Here is a 16,428-nt window from a genome sequence, read left to right on the forward strand (position 1 = left end):
GTCAACATAGCCAATTGCATCGAAGGCTGGGTTGCAACTGGGGACATTTCGAACCAGCTGGATCCGTGGATGGAGAAGAAACTTATCCCAGGACCACAACTGGCCCTGCAGACCAGTTGCTGCAGCCCAGTAAAACACAGGCTCCAGTTGTCCCATTTTCCAGAATGAATGAAGGGGCGGAGGACCCACTGGGGACTGGCTGGCTTTGAACTGTATGTTGTTTGGAACACTCCCTTGTTTAATGTATTAATATACGGAAGTGTAGAAATAGAAGGCTTGGTCACGAGCCAATAAAAATGTGAAATACACACCCTTGATGTCGTCCAGTTTTTGTTGGCTTCATTGCAACCAAGACAGAAAGAGAAGGAAGGAAGGAAGGAAGGAAGGAGGAGGGAGGGAGGGAGGGAGGGAGGGAAGGAAGGAAGGAAGGAAGGAAGGAAGGAAGGAAGGAAGGAAGGAAGGAAGGAAGGAAGGAAGGAAGGAAGGAAGGAAGGAAAGGGAGAATAGAGAGAAAAGGAAGGGAGGGGAGATTAGAGAGGGAAGGAAGGAAGGAAGGAAGGAAGGAAGGAAGGAAGGAAGGAAGGAAGGAAGGAAGGAAGGAAGGAAGGAAGGAAGGAAGGAAGGAAGGAAGGAAGGAAGGGACAAAGAGATGGGGAAAGGAAGGAGGGAGGGAGGGAGGAGAGACAAAGAGTGAAAAGAAGGGAAGGAGGGGAGGAAAGAAGGAAAACTGATGAGATCTACAAAGCTCATTTCTAAGCCTTGTTTTTGCCAAGCAGGTCCATCAACGTTCTTATGATCTCCTTTTATGACCAGATTCAAACTCTACCAGGTTCTTCAGATATTGAGCAAACCGCGGACAGCCAGAACGAGGCAGGAGGACATCCAAATCCAGCTGGACTCCAGGTCCAAAGTTTCAACCTCTGCCCTGCCCCTCTTAAGCATTCCTTCCCTTCCTTGGAGGGCTTGGTTGTCTCCTTTCTTCTCCTCAAAAGTCCTGTTCCAACTTGCTAGAATGGAAACCAACCTCAGCCTGCTGGGTATGCAGCACACACACACACACACACACACACACACACACACACACACGCTCTTCAGGCTGTTGCGACATCTCCTTTGGAGGCCTTTGTCAAGCCAAGGCATTCCAGCCATCCTGGACTTTGGCCTCAAGACAAGCTGGATTCAGGAAGGAAGGCAGGTGGAGTAGAGTTGGGGTGGTCTGGGCTTGTCCGGAACAGATTCTCTCTCTCGATAAGAGTCCTCCTCTGCCTGCAATCTGCTGTTTGGGCACTGCCCCAGTTTTCTGCGGCCAGCAACTGCCTGCAGGACACACACAGCCGCACAGGCTTGTAGCCAAGGCATTAGCCGGCAGTCTGTGTGGAAGAGGAAAGGCCATCGCTGGGGCGTCTGTCTTTCTGTTGGTTGTACAGTAGAGACTCTAGTCTTGCAATGGGTGGCATCTTTCTAAAACATGGTTTTCCCCACCTTGACAACTTCTTGCCTCAGAAGTTGTGGGTGCTCCAACATGGGAGCTTTTAAAGAAGAGATTGGACAACTCTTTGTCTGGAGTGGTGTAGGGTTTCCTGCCTGAGCAAGGGGCTGGACTAGAAGACCTCCAAGGTCCCTTCCAACTCTGTTATTCTGTTAAGATGCCTGGACTTCAACTCCCAGAATTCCCCAGCCAGCCATACTTCCTTGAAAACTTCTCTGGTAGAGAAGACACAGCAGTGCAAAGTCCTTTGAATTATGCCATTCAGCTCCAGGGACACAGATCTCCATCATCCTCTACCTATATAGTCAAGGTGGAATTTTGGCAAGTCCCTCAGTTTCTTTAAGGCCCGATCTCTCAACCGTGGGTATTTCCAGATGTATGGACTCCAATTCCCAGAATTCCCCAGTCACAATTTCCGGTGCTTGCAGGTCAGGTCTGCATTTCTGAACTGCTTTTTTTTAAATAAGCCCACAATGGATGGAAAGCAGATGACTTGGTAGGTAAATTAGCCGTAATCCTTAGGAAAGACACAAATGGTCGAAGGCAGTGGCTGGCTGGGGAGTTCTGGGAGTTGAAGTCCACACGTCTTGAAGTTGCCAAAGTTGAGAATTGCTATCCAGGAAACCAGCTATGTCAACCAGATATATTGCTAAGTCAACTTTTAACCAATGTTAAAAAGCAAAGATAAAGAGGCAAGGAGGAGAAAGGAAAATAAAGATGGATGTAGATCAAAGGCCAGGGCTTATTACTATGAACTCCAGTCCTATGCATACTCATGCTGATTTTTTCCTGAAATTTAGAGAGGATTATTTCCAAATTTGGTGACTTTTGATGCTCCAGGAATTAGGATTCCCTGGTTGAGTTTTGGAAAAAGTCCATTCGCATTCAACCATTTTTACCTCTTGGAAATGACTCAAGTTGATAAGGCACTATTTAGATTCTAAACCAGGGGTCTTCAAACTTGGCAACTTTAAGATCTGTGGACTTTGACGCCCAGAATTTTCCAGTGAGCCATGTTGGCTAGGGAATTCTGGGAGTTGAAGTCCACAGGTTTTCAAATTGCCAAGGTTGGATGCCCTGTCAAAAATTATGTCATAAGAGCAACAATAAATGTCCAGTCTCTTCCCAGTCAGCATCATCTAGATCTACTAGACTACAATTTCTTTTATTCCCAGCTAGCACTATTGTTTGGAGTGATGAGAACTGTAGCCCAATAGATCTGGGAAAAGGAAAAATTCCAAATTTTGCATAATCTCCCAGGAGTTTCCACCTCATTTCTGAAACTGGACATCAAAACAAAATAGCACTGAAGTTCTAAACTGGTTAGGCCAACTTTCCCCATAAATGAAAAAATAGCATTTAATTCCAACTGTCTTTGTCTTCTTTGCTTCCTCTTTGAATAAAAAAATGACCTCTTCTGTTTGGAATAAAATTGTCCATCTCTCTTTGCCAGCCAACAAATAATAATAAAGGAATATTTTCTTATTTGGGCATCCATCAATCTAGAACACGCAGTTTTATTTTTGCAGTTTAAACAGCAGATCTCCCTTTTAGATACCTTCATGCATTTTGAGAACCAAGAGCTCCAATCATACTGTTTAAAAAGGCAAAATAAATGCCGCCCTCCTTTTCAATCACTGCTGCTTTTTCTGAAAATATGCAGAGTGCATCCATTTTTGATTGTAGGATATTTATTAATAAGGGTTTTTTTTTCCTACTGTACATTTTTGGTTTTTATTTATTGTTCTTACTGATTCTTGCTGGCCTTCCAGAGTTACCTTTGATGGGATCGGCAGATATATAAATTTGACTGATTGAGCCATCAATCAATCAATCTCATACCACGACCAGAACTCAAGGTTAAAGTTTGCAGGCCTCCTTTAAACTTTCACAATTATTACAGGTCAGGAATCCATACCATGAGACAGCCCTTGTTTTAAAAATCATTTTAGATGTTATATTCTATATTGTTCTAGATTAGAAAGTTCTTATTTTAGAGATGAATGGTTGCGGGGGGTAGATCCTTGGGCAAGCACCCCCAGCAATTTATAAATCCTTTAGGTTGTGTTTTAGCACCTCTCTTCCTCACTTGGAGTTTCATATGTCGAGCTGACAGTCTCTGAATTTTAAGGGGTGGCCAAGCCCCCAAACCGCCTTCTCCATTGATAAAATCCTTCCCGGTTACTTTCTCACACTTCTCCAGTGTCACATAACTCTTTCCAGATTATGCACAGTTTGATTTAAAAAATAATAATAGAAGGAGAACACAGCATTTCAACGTGTAAAAGATGCTCTGGGAGAATAAACCCTGGCCCAAAAGAAATCACATCGTGAATTCAGCTTTCTCTCCAATCAGGGCCATTTGCTGAAGCCTTATTTTTCAACAAAACAAAAATTGAATCGGGAACAACGGCCAAATTATATTCATAGTAGATCATTAACAACGCAGGCTGGGTTTTTCATTGACTCAGCTGTCCTGGGTTCCTTCTAAAGGAGGGATGGGAGGAAAAGGCGTGAAAGAATCCAGATACAAAATTTAGACATTTCCTCTGGAGTTCCAATCAACCTCAGCCTGCCTTGCCTGTGATTGCAAGGCCAGAACAGGGGGGCGGTGGAAATAGCCAACTTTCTGAAGACAGGACGCTCCCACAATGCAAATCGGAGTAGCTGTTGCAAAGGAGAAGTTTAAAAATCACACCCACGTTGGAGGAAAAAAGGGGGGCAGTTAGGTAAAAACTGGGGGGCACATCAGAGACCCCAAAGCTCACAAAACGAGGTCCCCCAGTCACCCACAGTTATTGCTTGCAGGACACAATGCTCTTTTCCTGGACACACCACATCCCTTTTCAAGGCCCTCTTTGTCCACAAATGCATCAGGCAGCCCCTCCCCAATGCACCCCAATCCCCAGGTCTCCCCAAATTGTTGCAAGGAAGGCTCATCAGGTGACGGGGGCATGGAAGTGCCAGGGAGGGCCTAGAATTTGGCACCGGCAAAACTGTGGGTTCTCTTTGGGGGCGCCTGCCTCGTTTGGGGCCAGGGAGCTAAAAAGCTGGGCAGGACCCCCAAGGGGGGCTTCCAGGGAGGTGGGCCCGGTGGATCTTGTTCCCCCAGACCCTGTCCTAGATGGGGCTATGCTAGGTTTTCCTCCAAGAGAGTCCATTTTCTGAAGCCTTTGAATATTCAAATTGAAACTATCGCGCAATCCTTGATTGTCAAATCAATGGATTCTGGAGGTTTTAAATACTTGGCTTGTGGGGAGAAAAATTCAAACTTATATCCGTAGGTATAAAAGATTAATATTGTTTGTCTCCCAGTCAAGAGCTGCACCAAGGCTTTAGAATTCTTTTTTAATCCCAAAATTCCTGTTTTCTTGCATATTTTCCTTCTGCTTTAGGGAGCCCAGCTGAGTGTCCTTGATTTGGTCCCTGTTGGGAGTGGAAAGGCAATTGCTCCATTTTCTGTTGCTGAAGAATGTCAGGTAAGTCAAAATTGTATCTTGGGTGGGTTTTTTGGGGGGGGTTGGGGGGGGTCAAAGTCCTTCTCTCCCATGCCTTTTGGGATGGCTTGCCTTCAAAGGATTTTTTTTCAAAAAAAAAAAAAAACAGGGAAAAAGAAGGGAGAGAAAAGGAAAATAGAGTGAGAGATTCCCAACTTTGCAGAGCAATGATTTTAAGGGCATGCATGTTAAACCAAATCCGGTGTAAACTCATATACATAAAATCCACAAACATTCACGCACTCACACACCCAGTGCTGCACAGGGGAACACATTGCCGTTCCCAGCTGTGAATGCTCTGGAATGTGGCTACTCCAAAAGTTGGTTGTTGAACCACTCTTTGGGGGAGAGAGGGGAAAAAAATAGAAGAAAGGAAAAAAAAAACCCCACTGTGAAGTTATGTGGCTAATTCTTAATCCGCCTGGTTAAAAAAGTGCATTAAAAAAAAAAAAAACACCACCGTAGACTGAATTTCTGGCATTTCAGGGTGGGAAAAGTGGGTTGCAAAGTCTTTTTTTTAACGTGTGTGTGCGTGCGTGTGTGTCCCCCCCAAACCCCCAACCCAACTGAATTGCAATTTTGATCCACAAGGGATGGCCGCCTCCATCTGACGCCCCAAAATTCTGCTTTTGGAAAGGAAAGACAGGCTAGTCGGGCGCAAAAGAGAAGGGAGGCGCCCCTCCCTTTTTTGGATGGGTGGGTGCGCGAGGCTGCTCAAGGGAGACCCCCCCCCCCTTCCCGCTAACCGACTTGGCTCCCCAGGCCCCCACCCCTCCCGCGCGCGATGCTTCCGACGGCCAGCCGCGGCGCTGCCGCGCGGCGAAAACTTCTGCGCGCAAAGTGATTGCGCGCGGCTGGTTCGTCCTTACGACCGCCGGGGCGCAATTCGCGGCTCTGGAGCCGGCTTGAGGGGCGCCGGGAGAGACGTGCAAAAGGCAGGCGGGGGTCGGGACGGAGGTCCGAGGCGTGTTTTGGGGGTGCAACTGGCGGAGGGGAAGATGGGCAGGGGAGAGACGCTTGGCAGGAGGAAAGCGCAGCCGAGGAGCGCGCTGCATTTCCCCCGGGTAGTTTGTTTGCTCCGCTGGTGACGTCTCCTCCAGCGCCTCTCCCTCTTGCCTTGCCCGGGGAAAGCGAGGCAGGGGTCGGGGCGACGTCCCACCGCGACCCCCGAGCAGGACCGGCCGGAGAGGGGCATCCAGGTGCGCGCCACCCTCTCCGCGCGCGCTCTCCAACTGGGGCGCTCTCCAACGGGCTTGGTGCTGGCTTTTGGCTTCCCGACGGCGCCGGGACTCCCCCACCCCGCCGCTCCACCCAGCCCGCTCGCTCGGGAAGGTACCGAGGCGCCCTCCGGCTGCCCTCTTCGGAGCTCAGCAGGAGCGGGGCCAAATCCTGCGCTCCTCCCACCCCTGGCACCGTCTGGGCGATGCTGCTGCTGCTGCCAGCCCTGCGCCCGCCGCAGCCTCCGGGACGCGTTTTGCGCACCCGCGGGGGCGTCGCTCCTCTTGCAACCCAGCCCTCCGTGGCCCCTCTCCGGATATTCCGATTCCTGGAGGGGATGCAGAGACACCCCACCCCCCAAAATCCCAGCCTTTCTCTCCCTCCTTCAGCATTCCTTCCTCCTCTTCCTCTCCTCCTCTTCTGCTCCCAAATGCGGAACCGCCGCCCGACCGTCCCCACTCGCCCCCTTCTCCATCCCCCCAAAACGAGCGTGCAATTCACTCACAAAGGCCCGGCGTTGCTGCACCACCCAGAGGCGGTCGGGGCCATCCTCGCTCCGGCGTCAAATCGCAGGACGTGGGGCTGAAGGTACAGAGGAGGCTAAACTACACTTCCCAGGATGCCTTGGGGAGGGGGAAGAAACCCAGGTGGTCCAGACCCCCAAAGGGGAGTCTCTTTCCAATAAGCTTCTGCAACCTGCAGCCCCTTCCAACTCCCCGCCCGTCGAGCCCACGGAGGTCCACCATAAATTGCCCACCTTGGGCAGTGATCTCAAGAGGGTACTGGTTTCAGGAAAGTGGGTTTAGAGCAAGGGTCTTCAAACTTGGCAAGTGTAAGACGTGTGGACTTCAACTCCCAGAATTCCTGAGCTAACATGACTGGAGGAGGAATCCTGGGAGTTGAAGTCCACCAGTCTTAAAGTTGTCAAGTTTGAAGAACCCTGATCTAGAGTATATATCTGTAGTATATATCTATATATCAAAATATATATTGATATATGTATATAGCTAGCTACCACTAGCTATTTATATATCTACATAAATAATATAGAGCAAGGGTCTTCAAACTTGGCAAGTTTAAGACTTGTGGACTTCAACTCCCAGAATTCCTGAGCTAACATGACTGGAGGAGGAGGAATTCTGGGAGTTGAAGTCCACAAGTCTTAAAGCTGCCAAGTTTGAAGGCCTCTGGTTTAGAACCACAGATTATCTAAGTACTAGGCCAACTCTAAACCCCAATCAATGGTGAAGAATGCCAGGTTTAAGGATTTTGGTTGAATGGGTGCTAGATAAGTTACACTGGAAGGGCAACTTGATGGAATCCGGTCTAAAAAAAAAAAATCACGGGAACTATTAAAAATGCCCAAGATTATACATTACAAAGGGATGCTTTTGAAATTGTTCTTAATGGATTCTGAGTTAGAGATGAATAGTAAATAAGAAGCTTGCCATCTACCTCAAGTTACTGAGGCACCCAAAGAAGAAATGTGTGTGTGTGTGTGTGTGTGTGTGTGCACTCATGTGTGTAAGAAATGTGTGCAGATATGTGTGCAAGAAAATTTGCCACCTACCCCAAGTTGCTGAGGGACCCAGACAAGAAATGTCTGTCTGTCTGTCTGTCTGTCTGTCTGTCTCTCTCTCTCTCTCTCTCTCTCTCTCTGTGTGTGTGTGTGTGTGTGTGTGCAAGTGATGCAATCTATAGCCAAGCAGGTCTAAAGTGAGAGCATGGGTGCGGGGTAGGGATGAGGCTAAGATAATTAATCTCCCCCTTCCCCCAAGGCAGTGAAAATTGAATAAAATCATGGAACCCATTGGTGGTTGCAACTACGATGTGTTGTTACCAACCTATGTTTAGAATCCTTAGGGAAAGGATAGGACCCCAAGAGAGAAGACATCTTTATACAAGGTGATGGATTGAGCACCTACATTTTTTGGGGGAAGAGGAAGCTGGTGAATAAAAGGGTGATTAAAACTCTAGCACTTCCTGGTGAGAGAAGTAGGGATGGTCACTTTGAGAGGAGATTCAGTAAATATATTGGGAATAAGAGGGATCTCTTTTGGAAGTCTTTAGGTTCAGAGGAAGCATTTGGCTAGTGATAAGCTGGAAACACAATTCACTCCTTTTCTTGTTGGCTGTTGTTGAGTGGGACTCTTTTCTTCTTCCTTTTGTGAGCTGCCCAAAGTGTCAGCTAGAATCGAAAGCAGAGGTTTAAAGAGGACAACTTAAATATATTCTAAAAATGTGCCTCTCGCGACTTTCTTTTCAAAAGTGTGCTGGGGATCTCTGTAAAAACACAAGGCAGGCCTAGAGACCTAGATAATGCAATCCTGCTAAACTCATCTTAATCTCCCTACAAAAGCTCATTTGCACACAAAAAATCTTGGCAACTTTTCCCATTTAAAGAATTCAGTCTAAATCCTGCCGCTGCCCTTTGAAGCAGTCGGGCGTCTGGAGTGGATTCCCTGTGTTTGGAGATCCAGGTTCAAATCTACCCTTTGCTTTAGAGTGACCCACCCTGGGTGAATTGGGGCCGCATTTTCTCAGCTGGCCTCACTTCTTTGCAGGGTGTTATTTTGGGGGTGAACTAAAGGGAGGTCCCAGGCTGTGAACCCATGCAGGAAAGACAGAATGTCAGAAGAAGGGAGGGAGGGAAGAAAGAAAGGGGAAAGGAGGAAATGGGAGGGAGAAATGAAGGAAAGGAAAGGATAGGAAAGAAAAGAAAAGGAAAAGGAACAGGAAAAGGAAAGGAAAGGAAAGGAAAGGAAAGGAAAGGAAAGGAAAGGAAAGGAAAGGAAAGGAAAGGAAAGGAAAGAAGGAAAGGAAAGGATAGGAAAAGAAAGGAACAGGAACAGGAACAGGAAAAGGAAAAGGAAAAGGAAAAGGAAAAGGAAATGAAAGGAGGAAATTGGAGGGAGGGAGGAAGGAAGGGAGGAAAGAATTCCACTGGTTGGGGAATTCCATTAGTTGAAGAAACACATCTAAAAAATGGACAAGTTTGAAAAACACCCATTTAATACAATGGGTAAACCTCGCCACGTGTGGTTTATTTAATAAACTGTGGTTTATTAAACTGTGGTTCCAAGTCAGAAGATGTCAGAACTGTTGTCCTCCCACGGTGTGCTAAGCTGTCACTTCTTGGAACCAGAGTTGGCTTTAAAGAAGCCCCCACTGGCTGTCTCGGTGCTTTGGAAGAATGCCTCGAGTTCCAACCACTTCTGAAACCTCACCCTGGCCAGGGCCCTTCTCAGGCTCTTGTCTCTGCCAAAAGGCATCTCTCATGCTCTCCTTGCAGGGAAGGCGAAGGTCTACCAAGGCGTCCGAGTGAAGATGACCGTGAAGGAACTTCTGCAGCAGAGAAGAGCCAAACAGGCCCCGGTGGCAGAAGCTGTAAGCATCTCCTTTGAATCTCTTCTCAAGCTTAGCTATGAAATGAGCCCTTCTCAGTAGATCAACTATGGGCTTCTGGTTGCATTTTCAGTGTCATCGTCAACATGAGCACAGATGATGTTACCTAGCTGGGTCATGAAATGTCTGCAAGAAAATAACCAAGCTCAGAGAGTAACCAAGACCCCACAGTAATCTTCCTCCTCTTCCTCCCTGCAAACCCCGACTCCCTTCTAGCACTGATGATGTTCGCTAGTTGGGTCATAAAACATCTGTAAGGAAACCACCAAGCTCCCAACCAACCAAGGACCCCACTGTCTTCCTCTTCTTCCTCCTCCTCCTCCTCCTCCTCCTCCTCCTCCTCCTCCTCCTCCTCCTCCTCCTCCTTTCCACAAATCCCACTCCCTTCTAGCACTGATGATGTTCGCTAGTTGGGTCATAAAACATCTGTAAGGAAACCACCAAGCTCCCAACCAACCAAGGACCCCACTGTCTTCCTCTTCTTCTTCTTCTTCTTCTTCTTCTTCCTCCTCCTCCTCCTCCTCCTCCTCCTCCTCCTCCTCCTCCTCCTCCTCCTCCTCCTCCTCTTCCTCCTCCTTTCTACAAATCCCACTCCCTTCTAGCACTGACGATGTTACCCAGTTGGGTCATGAAACATCTACAAGAAAATAACCAAATTCAGAAAGCACCAAGGACTTTACATTCCCCCTATTCCTTTTTTTCTCCTTCTCCTCCACTCTGCAACCCCCCTTCCCTTCTTACACTGATGATGCTATGTAGTTAGGTCATGAAACGTCTGCAAGGAAACCACCAAGGTCAGGGAGCAACAAGGACCCCACAGCAACCCTGAGCTACAAAGATTCTCTTTTATTAATAGATTAGATGTTCTCCTACTAGGCATCCAATAAATTCTTTGGTTATTGTCAAAAAAAGTGTCATTTCCCTCCATTGTTTCTTCAGCTTTCAGCCAACAGAACCCTCCATGCTTCACAAAGCCCCCTCTTAACAAACTCCAGCTTTCCTAGGGACCTCAAATGTTCTTCCTTGGCTTTCTTTCAATTCTCACACAACTTGATGAACAAGAATTCACTCCTGACCCTCACTTAAAAGAGAGAACAGAACACTGGAAAAGTTCTCCCGGGTGGATCTGGCCAAGAAGAGGTTGCAGATGGCCATTTATTTCTCCTGCAACCTGCAACCTTACCACGGCTTTCCATGGATCTAGTTAAACCCCCCCCCCAGGGAAGATCTCAGGAGGACCTGCCTTCTGTTCCTCAGTGCTACTCTCATTGCCAATGGGGAAAGTAATCCAGTCCTTGCTCACAACTGCAGCATTTGTTCTCCTGCCAGATAAACCTCGGGTTACATTTCTTTTCTTTTGTTTGTCTTCTCACCTGGAGGAGTATTTCAAAAGGTCCTTTGAAAACCAAGGGTTGTTTCAATTCTTCCGAAGCCAGCCAGCGTGGGTGTGAACCTTCCCTTCCTTTCCTGTCCTCTGGATTGGCCACCACGGTGGGTGGGTTGCCTCGGGAAGGAAGGTGGGGATGGAATTCACCCTTTGGAGGGTTTCTCTTGGTTCTATCCTAACCCTTCGTGACTGAAGTGTGCCGCACGGATCCCAGCCCATTTGGTAAACTGAACCTCCCAGGATTCCTGGTTGAGTGCAATGTGAAACGTTTGGCTGCCAAACGTAGGGGGAAAAAAATCAGCTGGTGTGAAAGGCAGGGCAAACCTGGAGGAAAGAATAAAATAGAGAAAAGTCACCAGGGCATCAAAATCCTTTGAGGGCCATAGCCTTCATTGTAACAAACCAGTTTGTTCCTGTTCCTTGTTCCAGGAAAAATAAATTGTTCCTGTTCTCCCACGAAAAGCACATCAGAGAGGAGTAAAGAGGTCTCTACTCCAATGTTTCTCAGTGTGGGCAACTTTAAGACGTGTGGACTTCAACTCCCAGAATTCCCAAAATGGCTGGCTGGGGAATTCTGGGAGTTGAAGTCTATACTCCTTAAAGGGGCCATGTTTGAAAAACTCTGATCTAGTGCAATCTCTGGCCAGGACAATAATTCTGTTTCCTCCAGTATCTTCCCCAGCTGCTCACCATCTTGGCGGATGTTTCCTTCGGCACATCTCCTTTGACCTTAGACTTCAACTTTGGCAGGACAGGAGCTGAAAAGCAAAAGCGGAACATTCTGGTGAGGTGGCCCTGCAAACATTTCAAGAGAAATTTCTACAGGTGCAACAGAAACGTTTTACTCCCGTTTTTTGAAAATGACGGTACTCCCTCTGGGTTTCCTGAGCACAAGGCTCTTGCATTTGATTCCAATCTTTCTGGAGTTTATAACCTCACATTGCATCTCACATAAGAGAAGCTACTAACAAAATGAGCAAGCAGAAGAGGATGGTCAGTTCTAAAGACTCCACCTGCTAATAAGAAATCTTGCCCTGATGTGATTCACTTATACATTAGTGTTTTTCTCCTCTTTTCCTTCCCTGTCCTGTCCTTTCCCTTCCCTTCTTCTCTATTTCCTTTTCTCCATCCTTCCTTTCCTTTCCTTCTTCTTTCCTTTCCTTTTCCTTCCCTTTCCTTCTTCTTTATTTCCTTTCCTCCTTTTCTCCTTCCTCCCTTCCTTCCTTCCTTCCTTCCTTCCTTCCTTCCTTCCTTCCTGTTTTTCACAAACTGCCCATTCAGGATGCAGATTTTTTTTTTTTACACAGTGGACAATCCATTAGATTTAAAGGTTGCTGAGCCTTGGGACAGCAGGCATCCTTAAATTATATTTAGCCAAGGAATAACATGGAGGAAGAGTCCCCAGATTAAATACACCCAAGGAAGGAGCTACTCTCCTTCATTGCCTTGCAGCATCTCAACATTTTCTCCATTTTGGAGAGAAATCCTGGACTTACCTGTGCCGTGTAAGGAAGGGGATTAGGACAGCGAATCCTTCTCTGTTTCATTATTGGAGAGAAACATTGCTTGGTTCCTTTTTATTCTCAGGTTTTTGGAGAATGCAGTAGAAACGTCCAGGCTGGTGAAGCTTTTTCGCCTCTCTGCACAGGTTGGTACAAAACAGCTCCCCTCTTCTCCTCTCCCCAGCAACCCCCCAAAAAAAAGTACACACAAACACTCCATCCGAGCTTTTGATGCCTATTCCTATCCGTTTTCTTCTTGAATCTTGACTTACGGCTGGGCATGGGCATTTAATTGTGAAAATGGCCAATCCGCATTGGGCAGGAGCTTGCTAAATGCAGATGAGCATCCAGGCTGGGTGGAGAAGGTTGGTGGGAGCTCACCAACTTAAAAGAGAGAGAGAGAGAGAGAGAGAGAGAGAGAGAGAGAGAGAGAGAGAGAGAGATTCCACCTGGGTTTGTTCTTTCTGGAGTGGATTCAAAGCCACCCGCTGCGTTCATTCCCTTTTCCTCTTCTTGCTAAGCTAACTTATTTTGGGGTGGGTTTGTTTGCAACCAGTCATGCTTGCTTTTTTGTTTTTCCCTCCTGCAGCTGTTCTTCTCTCTCTTTCGTCCAGAAATCCCAACAAGAAATCCATCTTTTTATATCTCCTATCTGTTCCTTCCGGGCCAACAAAATGCTCCAGGGTGTAATGGGGTTTTAGATATGCAGGCATTTTTCTCCCAATTCTTGTGTGCTAGCAAAGGACGAGGAAACCGTGAGAAATTGAAACTGGGCAGTTGAGTTAAGAAGCGTAAAATCCAAAGAGCAAACGCTGAGCTCTTTAGAGGAATTCGGCAGAAGGGGGCTATCAATTCTCTTAAGCAGAGAAAGATAGAAATAAGAAGGGGGGGGAAATGTAGCTTGGGGCAGCAGATCCTCATTGGATTTGGGATTTTCAAGCCCTGCTTCTGTGCCTTTTGGCATCCTGAAAAAAAATATTTTGTCAGGCATACAAGGTAGCTTGTCCTCAACTTATAACCATTTCCTTTAGTGACCGGCACTGAAAAACGTGACATGACCATTTTTTCACACCTATAACTGTTGCAGCCTCCCCATAGCCATGAGATCCAAATTTGAATGCTTGGCAACTGACTCCTATTTATGACAGTTGTCGTGTCACCCAAGCCAAATCAATAGAGGAAGCCAGATTCACTTAACAACCGGGTTGCTAACTTAACAAGTGCAATGATTCACATAGCAACCGTGGCAAGACATGGGGGCGAAGCTCACTGAACCAATGTCTCACTTAGTAACAGAAATTTGGGGTGCCCATTTGTGGTGGTAAGTCAAGGACTGCCTGTAGTTTTAATGCACATTTTTTGCTAGGCCAAAGTTTTCCCGGATATTTGTTATTTGCCAGGCTAAAGTCTCTCTGCCAACATCTATTTCACAGCCAAGCTGAGTTCTCTCACCTTGTTTCCTTTTCTTAGTTCCTTACATCGATACGGCACCTGAATCTTCCTTATCTAGCTGTTTACAACAACCTTGGCAGTTCCAGAGCGGGACCTCCTGCGAGGAAATTCCCAATTATTTGGAGCAGCTGGTGGATTCTTGCCTTCAAGCTGAGCCACCTCTGGAGATGCCCTTGACCTTGGCACAGGACAACCTGCCCTGCTCACCTGAGAGCTTCCAGCCAGCCCCCACCTGCCTGGTACGTGAGTTTCTGTATCTACAGATGGGGAGGAGGGAGGTTCCCAAATCTATATTGCCCGGTCCCTAGAAGAAAACATTTGCTTTGGGGCAAGAGAAGAGCTGCAGGTGGCTAAAAGTGTGAAACAGCGGGGGAAGAATTGGTGCAGTTGAGAGAATCTTTAGCAGCTGGAAGGCAATGCCTTGGCCAATAGAAAGCAAAATCATCCATTTAAGGGTTTCTCTGTTTTATTTTCACAAACCTGTCCGCTTTTTGCAAACCTGAAGATGATGTACAATCTTGGAACTCAGATTGTGCTCTCTTGCTTTAGCTCAGGGGTGCCCAACCTTGGCAACTTGAAGACCAATGGACTTCAACTCCAGCCACCCATGCTGGCTGGGGAATTTTGGGAGTTGACGTCCACAAGTTGCCATGGTTGGGTGCCTCTGCTTTAGCTGATCGGCACTACTTGGTGAACTCTTACTGGGGAGTTAAGCCCTATTGGACCCGGCTTACTTCTGAACATCCTGTGAATTCAGAATGAAATTTGCACCCCGAAGAGTGAGCACTTCATCTTTTTTTTCTTCTTTTAGGGTTCTGGATCCCCGGAGGCTGTTGACCCTTCCAGCTCCTTCGATTACAGCTATTCCCCATCTCAAATGCCTCCTTGCGCCCCGCTTGGCTACAGCTGCCCAACTCTGGATGGCAGGAGTTGCATGTATCCGTCCCTGGAGGAACGTACCTGCCAGCCACACAACCACATGCCACACACTTCCGGCCTATCGACCTGCTACTGCACCCCGTGTGGTTCCCAGCACTTGGACACATTTCGAGCCCCTGAATACTTTCCCTACGCCACCCTGGACTGCAAAGACTATGCCCCTTCGGTCTCAGTGGCAGACGACTTCTGGAAGGATAGGAGTTGGGATCTGTGCTACAGTTAGTCTAGCAACGGCCATTCCCTCTGGTGAAGGCAGGAGTGCTGTGGACTCAGGTCCCTGTTTTGGGTTTGCCAAGCACTCCAAATGACACCTTTTCTCAGGTCAACCAACAAGGAGAAGGCAGGATGCAAGCTTTAAGGCAGAAGTCTCCATCCTTTGGCACCTTTTGAAGACTTCTGGACTCCAACTCCCAGAATTCCCCAGCCAGCCATGGGAATTGAAGTCCACAAATCTTCCAGCTGCTAAAGGTTGAACAACCCTCCTTTAGAGGTTTCAGGAATTCAACAATGGGTTGAGTAGAAAAAGAGGAAATCCTTCTCAAGGATGATTTGGGCTAAAACAATCTGTCTCCGCTAAGATCTGTCACAAAATAATCCAAATTTTGCACCAAAAGAACAGTGGCGGGATTCAAAAAATTGTACTGCCGGTTCTGTGGGCGTGGCTTGGTGGGCATGGCAGGGGAAGTTTACTGCAAAATCCCCATTCCCTCCCCACCCCACTAACCTGCTTTCCAGCTCCATTCTCCTATGCAGGGCAACCAAAGGAGACCCAGCCAATCAGCTGGGACTTGGGAGGTGGGGAATAGATGGGGGTGGGGCCAATCAGAGGTGGGATTTGCCGGTTCTCCAAACTACTTAAAATTTCCTCTACCGGTTCTCCAGAACTGGTCAGAACCAGCTGAATAGAACCTCTGCAAGAGAAGTGTATTTCTGCAACCCACTTGGGTGTGTTTGCAAATTGCCTCTTATTTTGTATAATTTGTGATGCTCTGCATTCCAAATCCCGAACTTCCAGTATCATCTTATTCGACAATTTTGTCCATTCTAGCATTTGCCATGCCATCAGCACGCCATGCCTCCAAGGGCTAAGAACGCACTTAAAAAAAAAACAATTAGTAAATCAATTAAGGTGATTTTATCCTCTAGGATTAACAGCCGCAAGATTTCAGAGTGTCAAACAACAAGGGGCTTAACATTTACCCACAAAAAGACATTTCCCTGGTGGACTATTTGTACGTTTAAAATTTGCCAGCCCAGAAAATGTCATTGCCTCCCCATTGAAGAATTCTGTGAGATCTGGAAGCTTGCATACCTCAATTAGCAAAATGCTTGATAAATGACTTGATCACTCTCATAAAAGTGATGTGTGTATCTTTGCACTCTGATCAAATATGTACGTTTATTTTTCCAGCGAACTGATAAGTATATAAGTTGAATTCATCTTAGGGTTGTTTTTTTTCCTGTTGTGTTTCCTTAAGGAAGCAAACAAACTTTTAAACCACTTGCTGATGTTTCTTCTTCCAACCAATCAATGTGTAA

The 16,428-nt window shown here is 47.0% G+C and overlaps 1 protein-coding gene and 1 long non-coding RNA gene across 2 annotated transcripts; one reads left to right on the forward strand and one right to left on the reverse strand.

Annotated features, from left to right (window-relative positions):
• Positions 1-9,054: 9,054 nt before the first annotated feature.
• Positions 9,055-12,895, reverse strand: LOC148130063 (uncharacterized). Its single transcript, XR_015750383.1, has 3 exons — positions 12,493-12,895; positions 11,687-11,791; positions 9,055-9,735 (listed from the first exon to the last, which is right to left on the reverse strand). It is a non-coding gene; the product is annotated as an uncharacterized LOC148130063 (long non-coding RNA).
• POU2AF3 (POU class 2 homeobox associating factor 3) lies at positions 9,502-16,001 on the forward strand. The gene is made up of 4 exons (XM_026687968.2): positions 9,502-9,591; positions 12,584-12,644; positions 13,969-14,189; positions 14,762-16,001. Exons 1-4 carry the CDS (start codon positions 9,532-9,534, stop codon positions 15,110-15,112), a joined length of 693 nt encoding a protein of 230 aa, XP_026543753.2. The 5' UTR covers positions 9,502-9,531; the 3' UTR covers positions 15,113-16,001.
• The last annotated feature ends 427 nt before the right edge of the window (positions 16,002-16,428 follow it).

This window comes from Notechis scutatus, chromosome 7, assembly GCF_049901735.1.
Source record: "Notechis scutatus isolate UNSWTSFEM ecotype Mainland chromosome 7, rNotScu1.2, whole genome shotgun sequence".
Classification (NCBI taxonomy): Eukaryota; Metazoa; Chordata; class Lepidosauria; order Squamata; family Elapidae; genus Notechis; species Notechis scutatus.

Bases quoted from the DNA above. Each gene is read 5' to 3' on its own strand.
- POU2AF3 (XM_026687968.2), top strand. From the start codon at position 9,532: ATGACCGTGAAGGAACTTCTGCAGCAGAGAAGAGCCAAACAGGCCCCG. The intron at 9,592-12,583 runs GTAAGCATCTCC...TTTTATTCTCAG, and splicing joins AGGCCCCGGTGGCAGAAGCT to GTTTTTGGAGAATGCAGTAG. The intron at 14,190-14,761 runs GTACGTGAGTTT...TTCTTCTTTTAG, and splicing joins AGCCAGCCCCCACCTGCCTG to GGTTCTGGATCCCCGGAGGC.